Source organism: Sus scrofa, chromosome 3 (assembly GCF_000003025.6).
Source record: "Sus scrofa isolate TJ Tabasco breed Duroc chromosome 3, Sscrofa11.1, whole genome shotgun sequence".
NCBI lineage: Eukaryota > Metazoa > Chordata > Mammalia > Artiodactyla > Suidae > Sus > Sus scrofa.
Window position 1 is genome coordinate 16136331 of NC_010445.4, and position 17772 is coordinate 16154102.

General features: G+C 46.8%; 1 protein-coding gene across 3 annotated transcripts in view; it reads right to left on the minus strand.

The window, feature by feature from the left end:
* Positions 1–17772, minus strand: part of TYW1 (tRNA-yW synthesizing protein 1 homolog (S. cerevisiae)) — a 191080-nt gene that overhangs the window by 166758 nt on the left and 6550 nt on the right. For all 3 annotated transcript variants that reach the window (XM_021086357.1, XM_021086356.1, XM_003481010.4), the window contains exons 4-7: positions 17238–17339; positions 16094–16288; positions 13184–13471; positions 9321–9443 (exon numbers count right to left, since the gene is read on the minus strand). In XM_021086357.1, coding sequence (XP_020942016.1) covers positions 9321–9443; positions 13184–13471; positions 16094–16288; positions 17238–17339 — 708 coding nt within the window. The remainder of the gene's footprint in view (positions 1–9320; positions 9444–13183; positions 13472–16093; positions 16289–17237; positions 17340–17772) is intronic.

Below are 17772 nucleotides of genomic sequence, written 5' to 3' on the forward strand. Positions count from 1 at the left end.
GCCATGGTCGTAGCCAAAAAAAAAGGAAGTATCGCAATGTCTTTTTGGCATTTGGCTAAAGTGCTAATTAACAAATTCAACAGAGTTCCCAATGTGGCTCAGTGGGTTCAGAACTTGTATCCACGAGGACGCAGGTTCACTCTCTGGCCTCACCCAGTGGGTTAAGGATCCAGCATTGCCACAAACGGAGGCGGAGGTCACAGACATGGCTCGGATCTGGTGTTGTCATGGCTGTGACATAGGCCAGCAGCTGCGGCTTCTATTCAACCCCTAGCTGGGAAGTTCCAAGGTCAAGACAACACGCAAAGTAACATTTCAGAGGAGACACTCATCAGTCCTTGCTAAGACCTGCAGAAATCCAAAGCAACTCACTTTGGTAGGAGCCCTTACCACCAAGCCCCCAGCCACCCTCAGGCCTATCCATTGTCAACGTCCAGCCCCTGGTGAATCAGGAGGCGGGCTCCCAGTGATGCCCCTGCTGCCTAAAAATGGAAACACCTCACAAGATGACAGGATGTCTCCGATCTGTGTCTGAACAGAGGATGGTCCATGTTTGAAGCTGGGCAGTAGGGACTAGGGATCGGCTGTACTGCTCTGTCTGCTCAAAGTTCTCTATGTGCATAACATGTAAAACAAGACTAAGCATTTTAAAAAAACATTTAAAAGCAGAGAAAGTACACCAGTGAAATTCAGAGTTAATTTCTGTACTTCATCTGTTACTCCAGGGACTCCTCGTAAATAGGAAGTCAGTGAAAAAGCACTTTAGAGGAGCTAATGAGGAGTTCCCATCATGGTGCAGTGGAAATGAATCCGACTAGGAACCATGAGGTTTCGGGTTCGATTCCCGGCCTCACTCAGTGGGTTAAGGATCCAGCACTGCCAGGAGCTGCAGTGTAGGTTGCAGATTTGGCTCGGACCTGGCGTTGCTGTGGCTCTGGCGAAGGCGGGCGACTACAGCTCCAATTAGCCCCCTAGCCTGGGAACCTCCATATGCCACAGGAGTGGCCCTGAAAGGACAAAACACAAAAGACAAAAAAAAAAAATAGAGGAGCTAATGTACTTAATGAGAAACCTCCAACCACAGCAGGTCCCTATGCATTGTCAAAGTCGGCCTTCCAAATTACTAAATATAATCAAAGTGCAAAGTTAATGAACGATTTTGCTTCTGTTAAAAGAGTTCTCCACTACACATTTCCAGATGGAACGAAAAAAAAAATGTATAAACAAACATCGATCATTTGTTCTTATCCATTATGAAAGTAATCAGTTTAATGCTGGGCATTTCATTTTAAAAATTTAAAAGCTACAGTTATTATTTTGTTAAAATATTTAAAAATAAGAGAATCGTTTGGCTTCTTCTTTTTTTTTTTTAGGTCTATTTCAGACCTAAAAGCAAAGATGGGAACTTGAGAAGGCTTGCGGTAGAGCAAAATGAACTAACCTTGACCTTGAGAGCATTTAGATGTCTCTGAAGTAATTCTACAGTAAGTTGCTGTAATTCCCTACTAATCATGCAAGAATTAACAGTAGGTGGCAATATCTGCCCTCAAAAACCTGTCACCACAAAACATCGCCAGCTTATCTGCTGACCCCACAGACCACATAAATCCAAAACTGGATCCAGCCCATGACCCTGGCCTCGGACCACCCATGGTCAGAGCTTCAGACACCTCCTTATGGTTTTCAACGCAAACTTCTGACCCCTAAGAAATGAACAGTCTCTTCAAGGATGGCCATGGACCACCGTCCATGGCCCATCACTAGAGAAATTATCTCTGATAAAATGTGAGTGCAGCTACTCCAGATCCAATCATCTGGACACAGAGTTTACAGGGAAAGAGATGGGAGGCTATGATTAAAGGTCCTGAGCATTCAAGGCAAACATTTAGCATTCTTTCCCTCTATGGCAATTTAGTCCTATCTTGCATACGCAGCAGTAACTTCATTTCTGAAAAAGAAATGCAACGGCTCACAACACTCCCCAAGGAAGTGCAAAGCCCCATTCTTATTCGAATTCTAATCTCCAATGTGCAGGCATTTCTTCCGTTTGCCTAGAATATAGCAACGTAACAACTGACAGAGGACCTGTATATTTTAATTTTTTATTTACTTTTCATTTATTTTTTTTAATAATGGCTATAACGGCAGAGATAAATGAAGAACCCAGAACTGGTCAACCTTGATTCCTCCCCCTCCTAAACACTCACTGGACAAAGAGTGACCAAGTTCTAAACGTTTAATTCCCAAGGTACGGATTCAGTCCGTCCACAAGGCCCCTGCTTTAGCCCCCAGCCTTGGTGTCACCTAAGGGACAACTACAATAGCCAAACTCAACAGTCTCCCTGGTCTCCAACCTCTACTTCCACCCCTTCCCAACTCCCACACCCATCGCTCTTGTCTTGAAAGAAAACAAATGCCCTCTCCAAGCTGCTATTTCCTGACATGCAAAAGGGACAGCCGATCATCAGCTCGCTTCCTGGGCACCAAGGAAAATGACTATAAATAAGGGAAAAGTTCTTTACAGACAGACAGACGTATATGAATCTGCTGTAATCCTGGGAACCAAAAAGTGGTCCTAATTTTCTTTAAAAGGAAAAAAAAAAGCTATGAGACAACATCACCTAATTTCTTTTTCAAACCTTCATCCCAGAAATCAGTTACCTCGCCCTTCCCCTCCCCCAACACTGCTTAGGATAAAAACAAGACAAAAATGGGAGGCGTGAAAGATTTGAAGATAAAAATTCCACCTGGATAGTTAAGTGCCAAACAGGTGTGCTGCAACAAACAGGCTTTTCTTTACCACTTTTGCTTCTAGGAAAAAGTCTTTTTGACTGATTGTTCAAATCTGTCTATCTGGTTATTTCACTGATGCTTGTTTACCATCCAGCGATTCCCTTCATTATCAGTTCACACAGATTTGGACTCTCTAGTTCTCTAGAGGTCACTTTTTTTTGGGGGGGGGGCCACACCCAGGCATGCAGAAGAGCCACAGCAGTGACAACACCAAGTCCTTAACCCTTAGGCCACCAGGGAACTCCTAGAGGTCATTTTCCCACACAGTCAGCCTGAGGGCCTGGAGCCAGGCTGACATCATCAGTATTGATATCCGGGGCATGTTGTCAGCGGGAAAAAAAAAAAAAAAAAAAAAAAAAAAGAGTAAATGCCTCAAAGCTACTAGTTAGCTATTTCTAGCTCTGGAAAGCAGATTCTAGATCTGGCAACATTCAATAGTGCAAACCCCTCCTCGGGTGTATCTGAAACTCCACCTTCTGCACTTGAACTCCCCTTCTAGAGCTTCCTATTTCTTTAATAACAGAATCCCCATATGTCCCTCACTGTCATAGCTCAGTTTTAAAGTGACCAATTTTCGACGGGGCTCAAAGCTTTTGTGTACACTAGGTTTTAAGAATGCTTTCCGAACTTTTTGGAAAGCACTTTGACCAGGTATGCCAAGAGCTTTAAAGTGTTTCCCTCTGGCCCAGTGATTCTACTTCGGATAACCTAACTCAGGGAAATAATTTCAGACCTTACTATTAAGTGCTCCTGGCTGTCCAGGCTATGGCTCAATCAGGCTGGTTAAAAGGCAGGGTCTTGGGGTTGAAGAGATGTTACCATATGCTTGTGGGTGAACTAAACCCTTAAAGCCTTAAAAATACTTAGGAAAGGAGAACCAGCCTCATGTTCTTCTGCTGCGGTACCATCCAACCTTGTAATCAGAACTGGACACGCTGAGCTCCTTCCCGAAAAGTGCAGCGTTGCTCTGGTGAGGAATTACCAAGCATCGCCATCTATTTCCCCAACTAATGACACTGATATCACTGTTTGTCTGCTTAACCAGAACACGCTGTGGGGAGTATTTTAGCAACATTTATTTACTGCAGAAAAGAAGGAGAAGAAGATAAGTAGCAATCTGCTCTACACTGACAAATCACAACATGAGAGACAGAAAACAAACAGCTTCGGCACGGCCAGCCGCTTCCATACTCCTTGTTCTCCACTTAGACTCTGCAGCTTCCCTTCTGGAAACCACTTCTCCCCAGGGAGGCAGCACAGCAGAGTGAACCAAAGAGATGGAGCCTAGGCTTGGCCCCACCACTTGGCAGCCACGTGCCTCTGGACAAACTGGCTTCCTTCTCGGAGCTTGTGGCCCATCCTGTAAACAGGGCAAGTGGAGGTGCTAACAGCACAGGCGGCGGGACGCCTGTGGGGACCGAATGAGCTCATGCAAGATGTAGTCTGACTTCTCTTAATCCTCCGAAGCTACCCTGGCGCTCTCCCCCCACACCTTCAACCCCCTCAGCCTATTCAATCAAACCACGTGGCTCCCATTGCCTTTAGGACAAAGCTCAGGGCTCCCTGCCCTCCCAGAGAGGGTGAGAAGGCCTCCAGGACGCTGGCCCTGCCTGCCTCCTCCCCGCCACCTCTCCATGCACATCCTTCTCGACACTCAACCCATCACCTCTCCACGAACACCCTCCTCGACTCTCAACCAAACTCCTTACAGAGCTCCCCAGAAGTGCCATGTCCCTCTAGCACCCCATCCCCTCTCCTTCTGCAGAGTTTCAAGTTCTAGTTCTCTTGTTCTTAAATACCCCTCCCACCCTCCCAATTCTCTCCGGCCCTAGAATTACCACTCCTATCTTGCACCTGCTACAGAGGGCGGGAGGTAGAAAACCACGGCTGTATTCTACTCACACCAAATACATCCCATTTGAAGACATCTTTTTTTTTTTCGGGCCACCCCCACAGCATATAAACGCTCCCAGTCCAGGGATCGAACCTGTGCCACCACAGTGACCCGAGCCACAGCAGTTGACAACACCGAGTACTCTACCACTAGGCTACCAGGGAACTCCGAGGACATCTTCTTAGACACTAATAATTATTCGTTATCAAGGACCTAATATGTGGAAGGCAGTAAAATAAAGGCTTTAAATGGATTAACTTATTGAATCTTTATAACAACTTTATAAAGCAGTTACTGTTACTATCTCCCACTGAAGCACAGAGGGTGAAACAACTTGCCCAGACACACACGCTGAGAGAGTGTGATGCCATGGACATTAGTGAGTGTTATTCAAAAAGAACCCTTGCAAGAGAAGGGCTCTGGCCCAACTCGACGGCTGACGCTCTTAGGTACTAGAGCGTTCTGCCTCCTCCACAGGAACAGTGAAGGTAATCTGGTGTGACGATAATGCTGACCAAGCAGAAAGCAGCTCAGGAACATGTGCGAAAGGACCCCAAAGAAAATGACTAATGAAATAGAATAAATATGTGAAAAACAAGAACCCAGCACACATGCATCACTGACTTGAGTATACTGTGTCCAAAACAAAATGAACACGCAAGACCCACTTGGAAACTCGGCTTTAACCTAATAATAATGATAAACAAGAGTTCCCGTTGTAGCTCATTGGAAACCAACCCGACTAGTATCCGCAGGTTTGGTCCCTGGCCCTGCTCCGTGGGGTTAAGGATCTGGCGTGGCCATGAACGGTGGCATACGACACAGATGCAGCTCAGATCTGGTGTGGCTGTGGCTGTGGCGTAAGCCGGCAGCTGTAGCTCTCATTTGACCCCAACCTAGCCTGGAATATGCCTCACCTGCAGCCCAAATAAATAAATAACATAATAATAATAATGACAGAAACGGGTAGCTTATTTTCATGTTGCACTGAACTTGGAGATACAGGTATATGTTTCCCCCTAGATCTGATGATTTTTATGAGCAATGTCTGTGAGAAACCTGAAATATCATAAGCCATCTGCTTAAAGTTCATAAAATCCAAAATCATTTCACTTTGAAAAATAATTTACATGGATGACCAAATTTTTCCCCAGTGCTTTTTCTCCAGTGCCCTCTAATGGACATTAGATGACAAAGCAGAGAAAATAATGCACCACAAACTATTCCAAACTCTTACAATACACCTGAAATTTGCTGAAAGTAGATCTTAAGTGTTTTCAACACACACACACACAATGTTAACTAGATGAAGTGATGGATGTGTTAACTTGACTGTGTATACATATATATATATGTGTATATATATATATCAAATCATCACATCGTAACCTTAAAAAAATCATACAGTACATGGAGTTCCCATCGTGGCGCAGTGGTTAACAAATCCGACTAGGAACCATAAGGTTGCGGGTTCGGTCCCTGGCCTTGCTCAGTGGGTTAACGATCTGGCGTTGCCGTGAGCTGTGGTGTAGGTTGCAGACACGGCTTGGATCCCACGTTGCTGTGGCTCTGGTGTAGGCTGGCGGCTACAGCTCTGATTCGACCGCTAGCCTGGGAACCTCCATATGCTGCGGGAGCAGCCCAAGAAATGGCAAAAAGACAAAAAGACAAAAAAAAAAAAAAAAAAAAAAAAAAAACATACTGTACAACCTAAGTATACACAATTTAATTTGTCAATCATATCTTAAAGTTGGAACAAAAGTTATTCCAAATTCTTTATGCACTGCAAATAAAGCGTTAAATATCTTCTTTTAGGAGTTTCCATTGTGGCACAGCAGAAACTAATTCGACTAGGAACCATGAGGACGCGGGTTCGATCCCTGGCCTTGCTCAGCGGGTTAAGGATCCAGCATTGCCGTGTGGCCTGTGGTGTGGGTCACAGACACAGCTCAGATCTGGAGTTGCTGTGGCTGTGGTGTAGGCCAGCAGCAACAGCTCCGATTCGACCCCTAGCCTGGGAACCTCCATGTGCCACGGGTACGGCCCTAAGAAGACAAAAAACAAATAAATAAATAAATATCTTCTCTCAACCTAGTAGATACAGAAATCAATCTAAATCAAGGCTCTCATATACTGAAATCTATTCTAAGACAGTTTCACCTTGGAAAATTACTCAGATTTTTAATCAAGAGCCATAAGACTATACATTTGCTTTGACCCAGTATATCCACTTGGGGAAAACACAAAACAAGCAAAAATTAATACATTTTTTAAAGAAAAAAAGGTCTCAGACTAGTGCTAATGACAAGAAGAGAAAACCTGAAACAGACTAAATGACCACCTATAGCAGAATACATAAGCAAATTTAAAATATCCAAGCAAATTTACTTCCCATTTCAGTCTGTTAGGCTTTTAGAGGCTGTATGCATTTTTTTCTTTTTGGCTCTTTTAGGGCCACATCCACAGCCTATGGAAGTTCCCAGGCTGGGGGTCGAATCAGAGCTACAACTGCCAACCTATGCCATAGCCACAGCGAGGCAGGATCCAAACCACATCTGTGACCTAAACCACAGCTCACGGCAACACCAGATCCTTTAAACCACTGAGCAAGGCCAGGGATCGAACCCGAAACCTCATGGATCCTAGTTGGGTCCGTTACTGCTGAGCCACGACGGGAACTCCAAGTCGCTACAATGCACTTTCATGTACACGTTCTCCTCTAACTCACAACAGTATGACAAAGGCAGAGATTACGATCCATGTGTCTCAGACAAAGGCACTAAGACCAGAGAAGGTTAAGCCGGGCCCTGAGACGGCCAGGTTACGAACTGGCTGGGCCAGGCTCTGAACCTACATCCCCTCACTCGTCATTCTTCACAGCTCCTCCGCCAGGGCTTCCAAAATACAAAAGCTTCTAAAAATGACAGAGACAACACAGAAACGTCAAAGTATTGGGAAATAAGTAACAAAGTTCTGCAATAAGAAAGATCACAATTTTATTTTATTTTATTTTTTTATTTTTTGTCTTTTCTAGAGCCACTCCTGCAGCATATGGAGGTTCCCAGGCTAGGGGTCTAATCAGAGCTGTAGCTGCAGGCCTACACCACAGCCACAGCAACGTGGGATCCAAGCCGAGTCTGCGACCTACACCACAGCTCACGGCAATGCCGGGTCCCCAACCCACTGAGCAAGGGCAGGGATCGAACCCGCAACCTCATGGTTCCTAGACGGATTCGTTTCTGCTGCGCCACGACGGGAACTCCAGAAAGATCGTAATTTTAAATTCATTTTCGACAGCACAGAGTTTTACACTCAGGGTACTTTTGGGTTATAGGCCTTACAAAAGACTTAAGAGTACTTCTTAAAAGTAGTCCTACATACTTATTTGTCTTCTGCGGCTGCTGAAAATGGAGGTCTCCTCTTCCACTATAGCGTCTTACCAATTATTATCTGGAAACACAAAGACTTTTGACTTTTTACCTTATTACCTCCTACCACCTTACTGAATTCTTTGAGTCTGTGTTAACTTTATCACTGATTTTCTTAGAGGTTCCCAAAGTTTTCCTTCTTTTGCTTCTAAGACTTACGCATTGGATAAGTTTTTAGTTGAGAATATTCTCATTTCCCAAAGCGCAAACAGAAATTGCGAGTATTATATTTTTTAATTCAATTTTTATTTTAAACTGGAGTAGAGTTGATTTATGATGCTATGTTAGTTTCAGGTGTAGAGCAAAGTGACTCACTTACATGTATACATCTACCCATTCCTTTTCAGATTCTTTTCCCCTATAGGTTATTACAGAATACTGAGGAGAGTTCTGTATGCCACACAGTAGGTCCTTGTTGATTACATATTTTATACATAGTAGTGTGTATATGTTAATCCTATATTTTTGTATTATTACATATATCATCTCAATTTTTTTTTTTTTTTCTTTTTTGGCCATCCCATAGCATACAGAGTTCCCAGGCCAGGGGTTGGATCTGAACCGCAGCTGTGACAGCAAGGATCCTTGAACCCACTGTGCTGGGCTGGGGATTGAACCTGTGTCCTGGTGCCAAAGAGATGCCACAAATCCCATGAAGCCAGAATTCTGATTTCAATTTTAGATCACTGGAATCTTCATAAAATCTTACTGCACTGGACATTCTTGCACCTACTGAGTCACCAAGACAATGACAAGCTAGACTGACCTCTCTTAGAGGCCTAGGCCTGCACCGCGGCTGATCGCAGCACTCACAGACCACGCTGCCGTCTCTCAGCCCAGCACCACTCAGTTCACCACAGGGAGGCACCTGCACATGGGAGTTCCCTGGAATCGCAACACAAGCCCATCGCGTCACGCTGCCCACCCTGTCACCTTCAGCCACGACACTGGGTAACAGACCTCCAACCATGCGCCCTTTTCTCAGTTGCTGCCCATCCTACGCCGAGCTCATTTCCCCAGGGCTGAAGTAGATCTTCACCAAGCTCATGTCAAGAGACCCAACGGGTCTCAAATGAGATCTCAAGACAGGAGGCAAAGAAAGAACACTGTCCAGGGATGATCTCAGGGGGACGACGCACCAGTACAGACACGAGACGGTAACCAACCTCCGGCCCCCAGCTCACTGCTTCCCAAGTCACAGTTACCTTTTCTTTCTTCACACGATCCATCACTTGGCCGAGGTCTTCGACGTCAATGACAGAACTGCCACTCTGCTGGTCCTCTGAGCCAGACTCCTCCTCACTGGTGCTCCCAAGGAGCTCCTCCTCCTGCAACATCAAGGCTTCAGCAACACGTGGGCAACACAGCGAACCGTCCACCAAACCCTCCCCGACTGAGAGCTCACTGGATGGACGTGAGATACTTTAGGCTGGAGGTGGGCCAGCCTCAGGCCAAATCCAAGGGTGCCCATCATTTACACATTACCCATGGCTACGTTCTTTATACGAGGGTGGAAGCGACAGCTGCAGCAGAGACCATGTGCCCCACGAAGCTAAAACTACTTACAAGCTGGCCCATCACACAAAATGTGCCCTGACCCCTGTTCTAAACGAAGAACCAACCAGACTTAAGAGAGGAATTACATGGGGGAATAAGGAAAAGGGAGGAATCAAGCAGGGCTCTCAGGTTTCATTTTCTTTGCCTTTTTTTTTTTTTTCTTTTTGGCTCACGCCTGCGGCATTTGGAAGTTCTGAGACCAGGGATCAGTGCTGCACCATAGCAGCAACCCCGACCACTGCAGTGACTACGCTGGATCCTTAACCCACTGAGCCACCAGGGAACGCCTTGGGTTTCTTTTTTAAATACCCAAGCTCCACGCTACAACAAGGATGACCCTCCAAAATACTATGCTAAATGAAAAAAAGTCTGTCACGTATGAAGGATTCCACTTGTATAAAACATCTGGAATAAGGAAATCCATAGAGACAGAAAGCCAAGTGGAAGTTGTCAGGGCTGCAGGAAAGGGAGTGAAAAGTCACTGCGTGATGGTTAAGGGGGTTTCTTTGGAGCTGATGAGAAGGTACTGGACTTCAGTGTAGATAGTTGCACAAAACTGGGAATGTACTAAATACCACTGGACTGCATGTATCTTAAAATGGTTAATTCAATATTATGCATATTTTACCTTTTTTTTTTTTTTTTTTTCCAATTTAGAGCCACACGTGTGGCGTATGGACGTTCCTGGGCGAGGGGTCAAATCGGAGCTGCAGCTGCCAGCCGACGCCACAGCCGACACCACAGCCACAATGGATCTGAGCCACCTCTGCCACCTATGCCACAGCTTGTGGCAGTGCCAGATCCTTAACCCAACTGAGCAAGGCCAGGAACCAAAGCCGCATCTTCACAGACACTGTGTCAGGTTCTTAACCCAATGAGCCACAAGGGGAACGTCTCTAAATTTTTTTTAAATTTTTTTTAAAATGTTAAGGGCCAGCTGGAGGGAAAATAAACAAATATAAGCGAAAAGACCACCTAGAAAAAGAGCAGAAAAAGGAAAGAGCAGCTGAAAGACAGAGAGCAAAGGAAAGACTTGTTTATTTGCTTTTTGGGTCTAAGTAAACACAGGTGATTGCAAAGCATGTGTATGTTTTTCTGGAGACCCTCCAGTGGAGCGGGAGAGATGAACAACACAGGAGAGAGACACACAGCATATGAAGCAACCAAGTCCTTGATTTCAGAGATTGCAGAGGGCAGGCTTTAACAGGAACCGGATCCTTGGTCTCACTGGCAGAGAAGACGGTAGGGTTTGTAGACAGAGTGACGAGGCTGTAAGGGAATTCTCTGGCGCCTTCATCTGAGAGCTGGGGGAAGGGGTAGGGAGAAAGAGCCCTGAACAGTTGTCCTGAAGAGTGAGAAGGGCCATCTGGGAAAGGAGGTCAGAGATTTGGGGGCAGTTCTGAGTGCACGCCTGAGCCCGTGGTCACAAATCAGTGGTCAATGAGGAGGCAGACGGGTTTCAACCTGGCCTGGGGTTGAGCAAACTGAGTCAGAGGAAGGGGTGGAAGGAGCTCCCTGGTGGCCCAATGGGTTAAAGTTCTGGCATTGTCACTGCTGTGGCGCTGGTTTAATCCCTGGCACCAGAAATCCCACATGCCACCGGTGCAGCCGGGGAAAAGAAAAAAAAAAAAAAAAAAAAAAGGAAGAAGTGGAATTGTGGAAGGCAAAGCAATTTATGATGTTTATAGGAGGATGAGTATAAAAGTTAAACTGAATAAGGACAGAAGGAAAGTAAGCAAGCAGTCAGCATCACCCAGTGGAAAAAATATGGGGTCAAAGAACTTTCAAGGAGGAGCACCAGAGAGAGGTCAGAGTTCAGGTCACAGGAACGTGACCTGTCAGAGGTGAGCATGGAATGGGAGGCCAAGGTCAGTGGAGAAAACAGTTCCTGAGGGTGTGAAGGGCAGGAAAGTGGTGGGCCAGGGTGCTGGATAAATCAGCCATGTGGATCCTTGGCCACAAGGAGGAACGCCAGGAGCCAGGGTGGAGAAAGACAGGGAGTCAGACGCAAAGTTGTTTCTGAATGATGCGGGTGACCAGGTGGCCCAACGACAACAGCAGGGATACAGCCTGATAAGAGGAGCTTCAGGAGTTCCCATCGTGGTGCAGCGGAAATGAATCCGACGAGGAACTATGAGGTTTTGGGGTTCGATCCCTGGCCTCGCTCAGGGGGTTAAGGGTCTAGCGTTGCCGTGAGCTGTGGTGCAGTCTCAGACGTGGCTCGGATCTGGCGGTGCTGTGGCTGTGGTGTAGGCCGGCAGCTGTGTCTCTGATTCAGCCCTTAGCCTGGGAACCTCCATATGCTGAGGGTGCGGCCCTAAAGAGCAACAATAACAACAAAAAAAAGAGGCGCTTCAAAGGAATGGGGAGCATCTAAAGGAGGAGGAAAGAGAAATGTTTAGAATGTGAGGGATGGAAGAGAGGCAGCGGGGATGCCTTGTGGCCTTCAAGTTTGAGTGACTGGAGTCAGTGAATAAGAGAGGTGGGGGCGTTCCCACTGCGGTTCAGCGGTAACGAACCTGACTGGTTCGTTTTCCACGAGGACTCAGGTTCGATCCCTGGCTGTAGCTCCGATGTGCCCCTAGCCTGGGAACTTCCATACGCTGCGGGTTCGGCCCTAAAAAGCCAAAGAAGAGACAGAGAGAGAGGTCAGGAGGAACCCGCAGCTTGGGGGTGAAAAAGCTACAAGCTTAGCAGAGGATATATTCGATTTCTCCAGGCCTGTTCCCTGACCTGCCAACTGTGGTAGAAACCTACTGGACTCCAGGGAGTTCCCGTCGCGGCTCAGTGGTTAACGGACCCGACTAATATCCATGAGGACTCAGGCTCGATCCCTGGCCTTGCTCAGTGGGTTAAGGATCCAGCGTTGCCATGAGCTACGATGCAGGTCAAAGACGTGGCTCGGATCTGGCATTCCGATGACATAGGCTGGCAGCCACAGCTCTGATTGGACCCCTAGCCTAGGAACCTCCATATGCCGCGGGTACAGCCATAAAAACAAAAAAGAAAAAAGAAACCTACTGGACTCCAGCAATGCAAGGATTACAAAAGAGACACATGGGGTTCCCATCATGGCTCAGTGGTTAACGAATCTGACTAGGAACCATGAGGTTGCAGGTTCGATCCCTGGCCTTGCTCAGTGGGTTAAGGATCCGGCGTTGCCATGAGCTGTGGTGTAGGTCGCAGATGTGGCTCGGATCCCGCATTACTGTGGCTCTGGCGTAGGCTGCTGGCTGCAGCTCCGATTCGACCCCTAGCCTGGGAATTTCCATATGCTGTGGCTGCAGCCCTAGAAAAGACAAAAAAGACCACCAAAAAAAAAAAAAAAAAAAAAACAGAAGAGACACAAGAAGGCACCCAGCACAACGTGGCTCAACCTCAAGCCATACTCTCTCTAAACCCCCCGTGAATTTCAGATCATCCTTCTAACCAGGAGCCAAGCAAAGGGAAAGGTGACACATCTCCAAACACAAGAGGAGAACAGCGAGAGCCAGACATGTGGGCTACATACCTCGGCATCTCTCCGACGAAATCCCTCCTGAGCCTGGGGCCCTGGCTCCGCTTGCCCTGTGCCGCGCTGATGAGACTCGCACTTGCCTTTCCTGCAGTTACCACTGCAGGGCTTCCTCTCTCCCTGACGGAGTGCCTGTAGTCGGGAGATGAACTTGGCCTTCCAAGCTGTGAAGTCGGCCTCGATGCTGCCATGTTTGCTTTTAACCACATCGCAGTCACCCTCCCCACGGGCCATCACGCGATGAGCTCCCAGCATCCACAGCCACTTGTCCACGTTCTTCCCCACCTGCGGGACAAACAGACAAGTGAGCTAACACACAGCCAGCCCTCCAGGTCAGAGGCCCGCAGATCTGCTCTGCCACAGCCTGGGGTTCCGTTGGGAAGAAGGAACCACTCAGCCACAGGGCTTCAAGCCCTCCAGCCCCAGGGCTCAAAGGCTGCAGATACTTTCTGATAAGATGCTGAAGATTTTATTTTCCCAAAAGAGCAGACAAATCTTTGTTTTTTGTTTTTGTTTTTGTTTTGGCTTTTTTAAGGCCACATTTGTGGCAAATGGAAATTCCCAGGCTAAGGGTCGAATCAAAGCTGCAGCGGCCAGCCTATGCCACAGCCACGGCAACTCGGGATCCGAGCCACCTCTGTGACCTACACCACAGCTCATGGCAACACTGGATCCTTAACCTACTGAGCAAGGCCAGGGATCGAACCGTGTCCTCATGGATAATGGTCGGATTCGTTAACCACCGAGCCACAATGGGAACTCCCCAAATCTTTTTCTTCAACAAAGAGTCAGTACCTAAAGGATCTGAAAATTCTGAATCCAAATTATGGTCAGAATGAAATAACTCAGTAGCAAAATCAATGGGTTCCAAAATGTAATACTAAAACCAACGGGGCCAAAGACAATTAAACAACACAGTATAGATGGAGCCCATTTGGCAAGACTCATGATGTCATAAGCCAGAAATGCACTTTATTGCAATATGAATCACTTGGGGTGAGGCACGGGGTTATCAAGAAGCAGAGTTAAGAGTTCAAAAAACGCAACAGCCTTCCTGCGTGGCAAGGCAGCAAACAGAGCATTTGCATATCTGAACTTTACCTTCTAATTCCTTTGACGATATGGCAGACAAAAAAAAAAAAAAAAAAAGGAGTTCCCATCGGGGCTCAGTGGTTAACAAACCTGACTAGCATTCATGAGGATGAGGGTTCGAGCCCTGGCCTCGCTCAGTGGGTTAAAGATCTGGCATTGCTGTGAGCTGTGATGTAGGTCAAAGACTCAGCTCAGATCCCATGTTGCTGTGGCTCTGACGTAGGCCAGTGGCTACAGCTCCAATTGGACCCCTAGCCTGGGAACCTCCATGTGCCGCAGGTGCGGCCCTAAAAAGACCAAAAAAAGAAGAAAGAAGGATCTCCACCCTCCTCTCTACTCACATTCTACCAAAGACAGGTGAGCCGGGCTGGGCCCCTATCTGGAGAGGGTACACAGAAAAAATTCTGGTCACTTTTCAGAACCACTAAGAAACGGAGAGCCTCCACGTTTTTCCCTGGAGCTCCCTGGTGGCCTAGTATTTCAAGGATCCTGTGATGCCACTGCTGTGGCACAGGTTCAATCCCTGGCCCAGGAACTTCCAAATAACTAACTAACTAACTAAAGCACCTCAAACAGAATGCAAAAGAAAAGAAGCCAACTTAATTTCACTTAGAAAGAAAAATCCAGGAAAACAATGGATTTTTATTACATAAAGGGCAGTGAATGTTTTTCTTCTATTTCCCTTTAAAAAGTAATGATTAAAAGACAATGAGTTTTTGGAGTTCCCGTCATAGCTCAGCGGAAACAAAGCTGACTAGCATCCATGAGGACAGAGGTTCAATCCCTGGCCTTGCGAAGTGGGTTAAGGATGCGGCATTGCCATGAGCTGTGGTGTAGGTCTCAGACAAGGCTTAGATCTGGCGTTGTGTGGCTGTGGTGTAGGCTGGTGGCTACAGCTCTGATTCGACCCCTAGCCTGGGACCCTCCATATACTATGAGTGCTACCCTAAAAAGACAAAAAAAAAAAAAAGACAATGAGTTTGGAGTTCCCATGTGGCTCAGCAGGTTATAGATCTGGCCTTGTCACTGCAGTGGCTCAGGTCGCTGCCATGGCTCAGGTCTGATCCCTGGCCCGTGAACTTCTGCATGCCACAGGCTCAGCCAAAAAAACAAAAACAACAAACAAGACAATGAGTTCAACTCTACTGAACAGTTTGCTTGGGCGGTAAAGGTTGTTCCACAACAGAGAAAGTCCAAAGAATAAGAGACCTTCCATCCACAAGGTCCTGCCTGGGGACAGAAGGCTGAAGGCTATGCCATGAAGCCAGGGCACTAAGTTGCTAGACAACAGGAGGCACTTTCTTTCCTTCTGTTCTATAAAAATGTACCGAGCGCCTACTCTTCGGTAGCAATTCCCAGCAATAAAGAATAACACAAAAAGTTTAAAAAAGTTTATTATTAAGTACCACCAAAGTTTGCGGACCACCTCATATATGCCCATCCTGGAGTTCCTGTAGTGGCTCAGTGGTTAATGAACCCAACTAGTATCCAATCCAATTATATCCCTGAGGACGAGAGTTCAATCCTTGGCCTTACTCAGTGGGTTAAGGATCTGGCGTTGCCCTGAGCTGTGGTGTAGGTCGCAGACGCAGCCCAGATCTGGTGTGACTGTGGCTGTGCTGTAGGCTGGCGGCTGTAGCTCCAATTCAGCCCCTGGCCTGGGAACCTCCATATGCCGCGGGTGTGGCCCTAAAAAGACAAAAAAAAAAAAAAAAAAAAAAAATATGCCCACTTATATATGGATGCGTGTGGGTGACTTTTTAACTAAAAGAGAACTCATCCCTATGCCTCAGCACGTGCCTACCTCGTACCTACCTTGTTGAAGTGGCTGGCATAGGCGGAGTTTCCCAGGCCAAACACGGCATATCGCATACCCTTCAGGTAGGTTTTGCCAAATCGAAAGTCACTGGCTGCCTCCTCCAGCCACTTGCAGAACCACTCTGCGCTCTCCGTCGGGCGACCATCCGTGTAGGTGGCAACCAGGAAGGCACAGACACTCTTACTAGTGACCTAACCAAGAAAGTAACTGTTTCAGAAGAGTTGCCAAGACTTGTTATCACAACGAAGAAAATCCTTTTTAAAACGCCGACATTCAGAGTTCCCGTCGTGGCGCAGTGGTTAACGAATCCGACTAGGAACCATGACGTTGCGGGTTCAACCCCTGGCCTCGCCCGGGGGGCTGAGGGTCCAGCACTGTCGTGAGCTGTGGTGTAGGTTGCAGACGTGGCTCGGATCCCGCGTTGCTGTGGCTGTGGTGTAGGCCGGCAGCTACAGCTCCAGTTAGACCCCTAGCCTGGGAACCACCATATGCCGTGGGAGCAGCCCTAGAAAAGGCAAAAAGACAAAAAAATTAAAAAATAAACTACTTGAAAAATTAAAGCAATCAAACTTTAAAATGACTTAACACTCACTTGGCACCATCATCTCCATGGGACACAAAACACATCTAAGTGCTGTGAGCCAGCATTTCACCTGCTGTGTTACCTTAACAGCTCCAAGTAGGAGGGAAGTTCTAAGTCATCTCTTATGAGTAAGAATTCCGAGTTTGCTAAGAATTTTTAACAAATAATTTAGAGCAGATTCAAGCTCACTCTTTGGCACCCAAGGATGCCAGAGGCTGACGCGCGGTTCACGTGCACAGCACACAGCCACACAAATCGTCTCGGAGTCAAAGCAGGAAGGAACTTCAGACCGCCCAAGCTTTCCACCCTAATCTCAGCCCCAGGAAAGTGACACAGCACACCCGGGGGCCCCACGCCACCCCCGGCCACATCACTTCAGATCCACGCCCGGACCACACTGATCTGATGGACCCTGAAAACGCAGCCAGCTGCCGTCTCTTAGCGTGAACACTGAATTTACTCTGAAGAGTCTACTTCTCCCAGAACACAGGAGGTCAATACAATTGGAAAGTTGTGATTGAAGGGGGAAAAAAAAAAAAAAAAAGACAATTACCAACCTCTTCTAGCAGATAATCGTCCGGATCATATGCCTTCAGATCCACCACTGCCACAGGCAGGTCAAGGGAGGTCACTGCTTCTGCCAGAATTGCTGCAAACCCCTAACAGGAAAAAAAAAAAAAAAAAAAAAAAAAAAAAAAAAAAAAAAAACCCAGTGAAGCCTTCAATAAGCTAAATAAGTGAAAAATACAGTCTTCATTTCCTTCCGATGGCGAGGAGATGAGGCACCTGTCATGGAAAACTTACCCTGGCACTGACAGGTCTCATCATTCACACAAATACTGTTCTCACCTCTACCACACAATTTCTCACATGCTTCAATTATACGTCAGGAAAGCCGAAAAAATTTATAGAAAGGAGGAAAGGGTGAGGATGCAGGAGTCAGCTAAAAAGCCCAGAAGCCAAAGTGTGAAAATCTGACGATCAAAAAAGAAAAGAGCTGACAGACTGACGTGATGAAAATACATAATGATACTCAAAGAAAAAGGGAAAACTTGGTAACCCAGGAAAAAAATTCAGGAGTTCCCAGGTGGC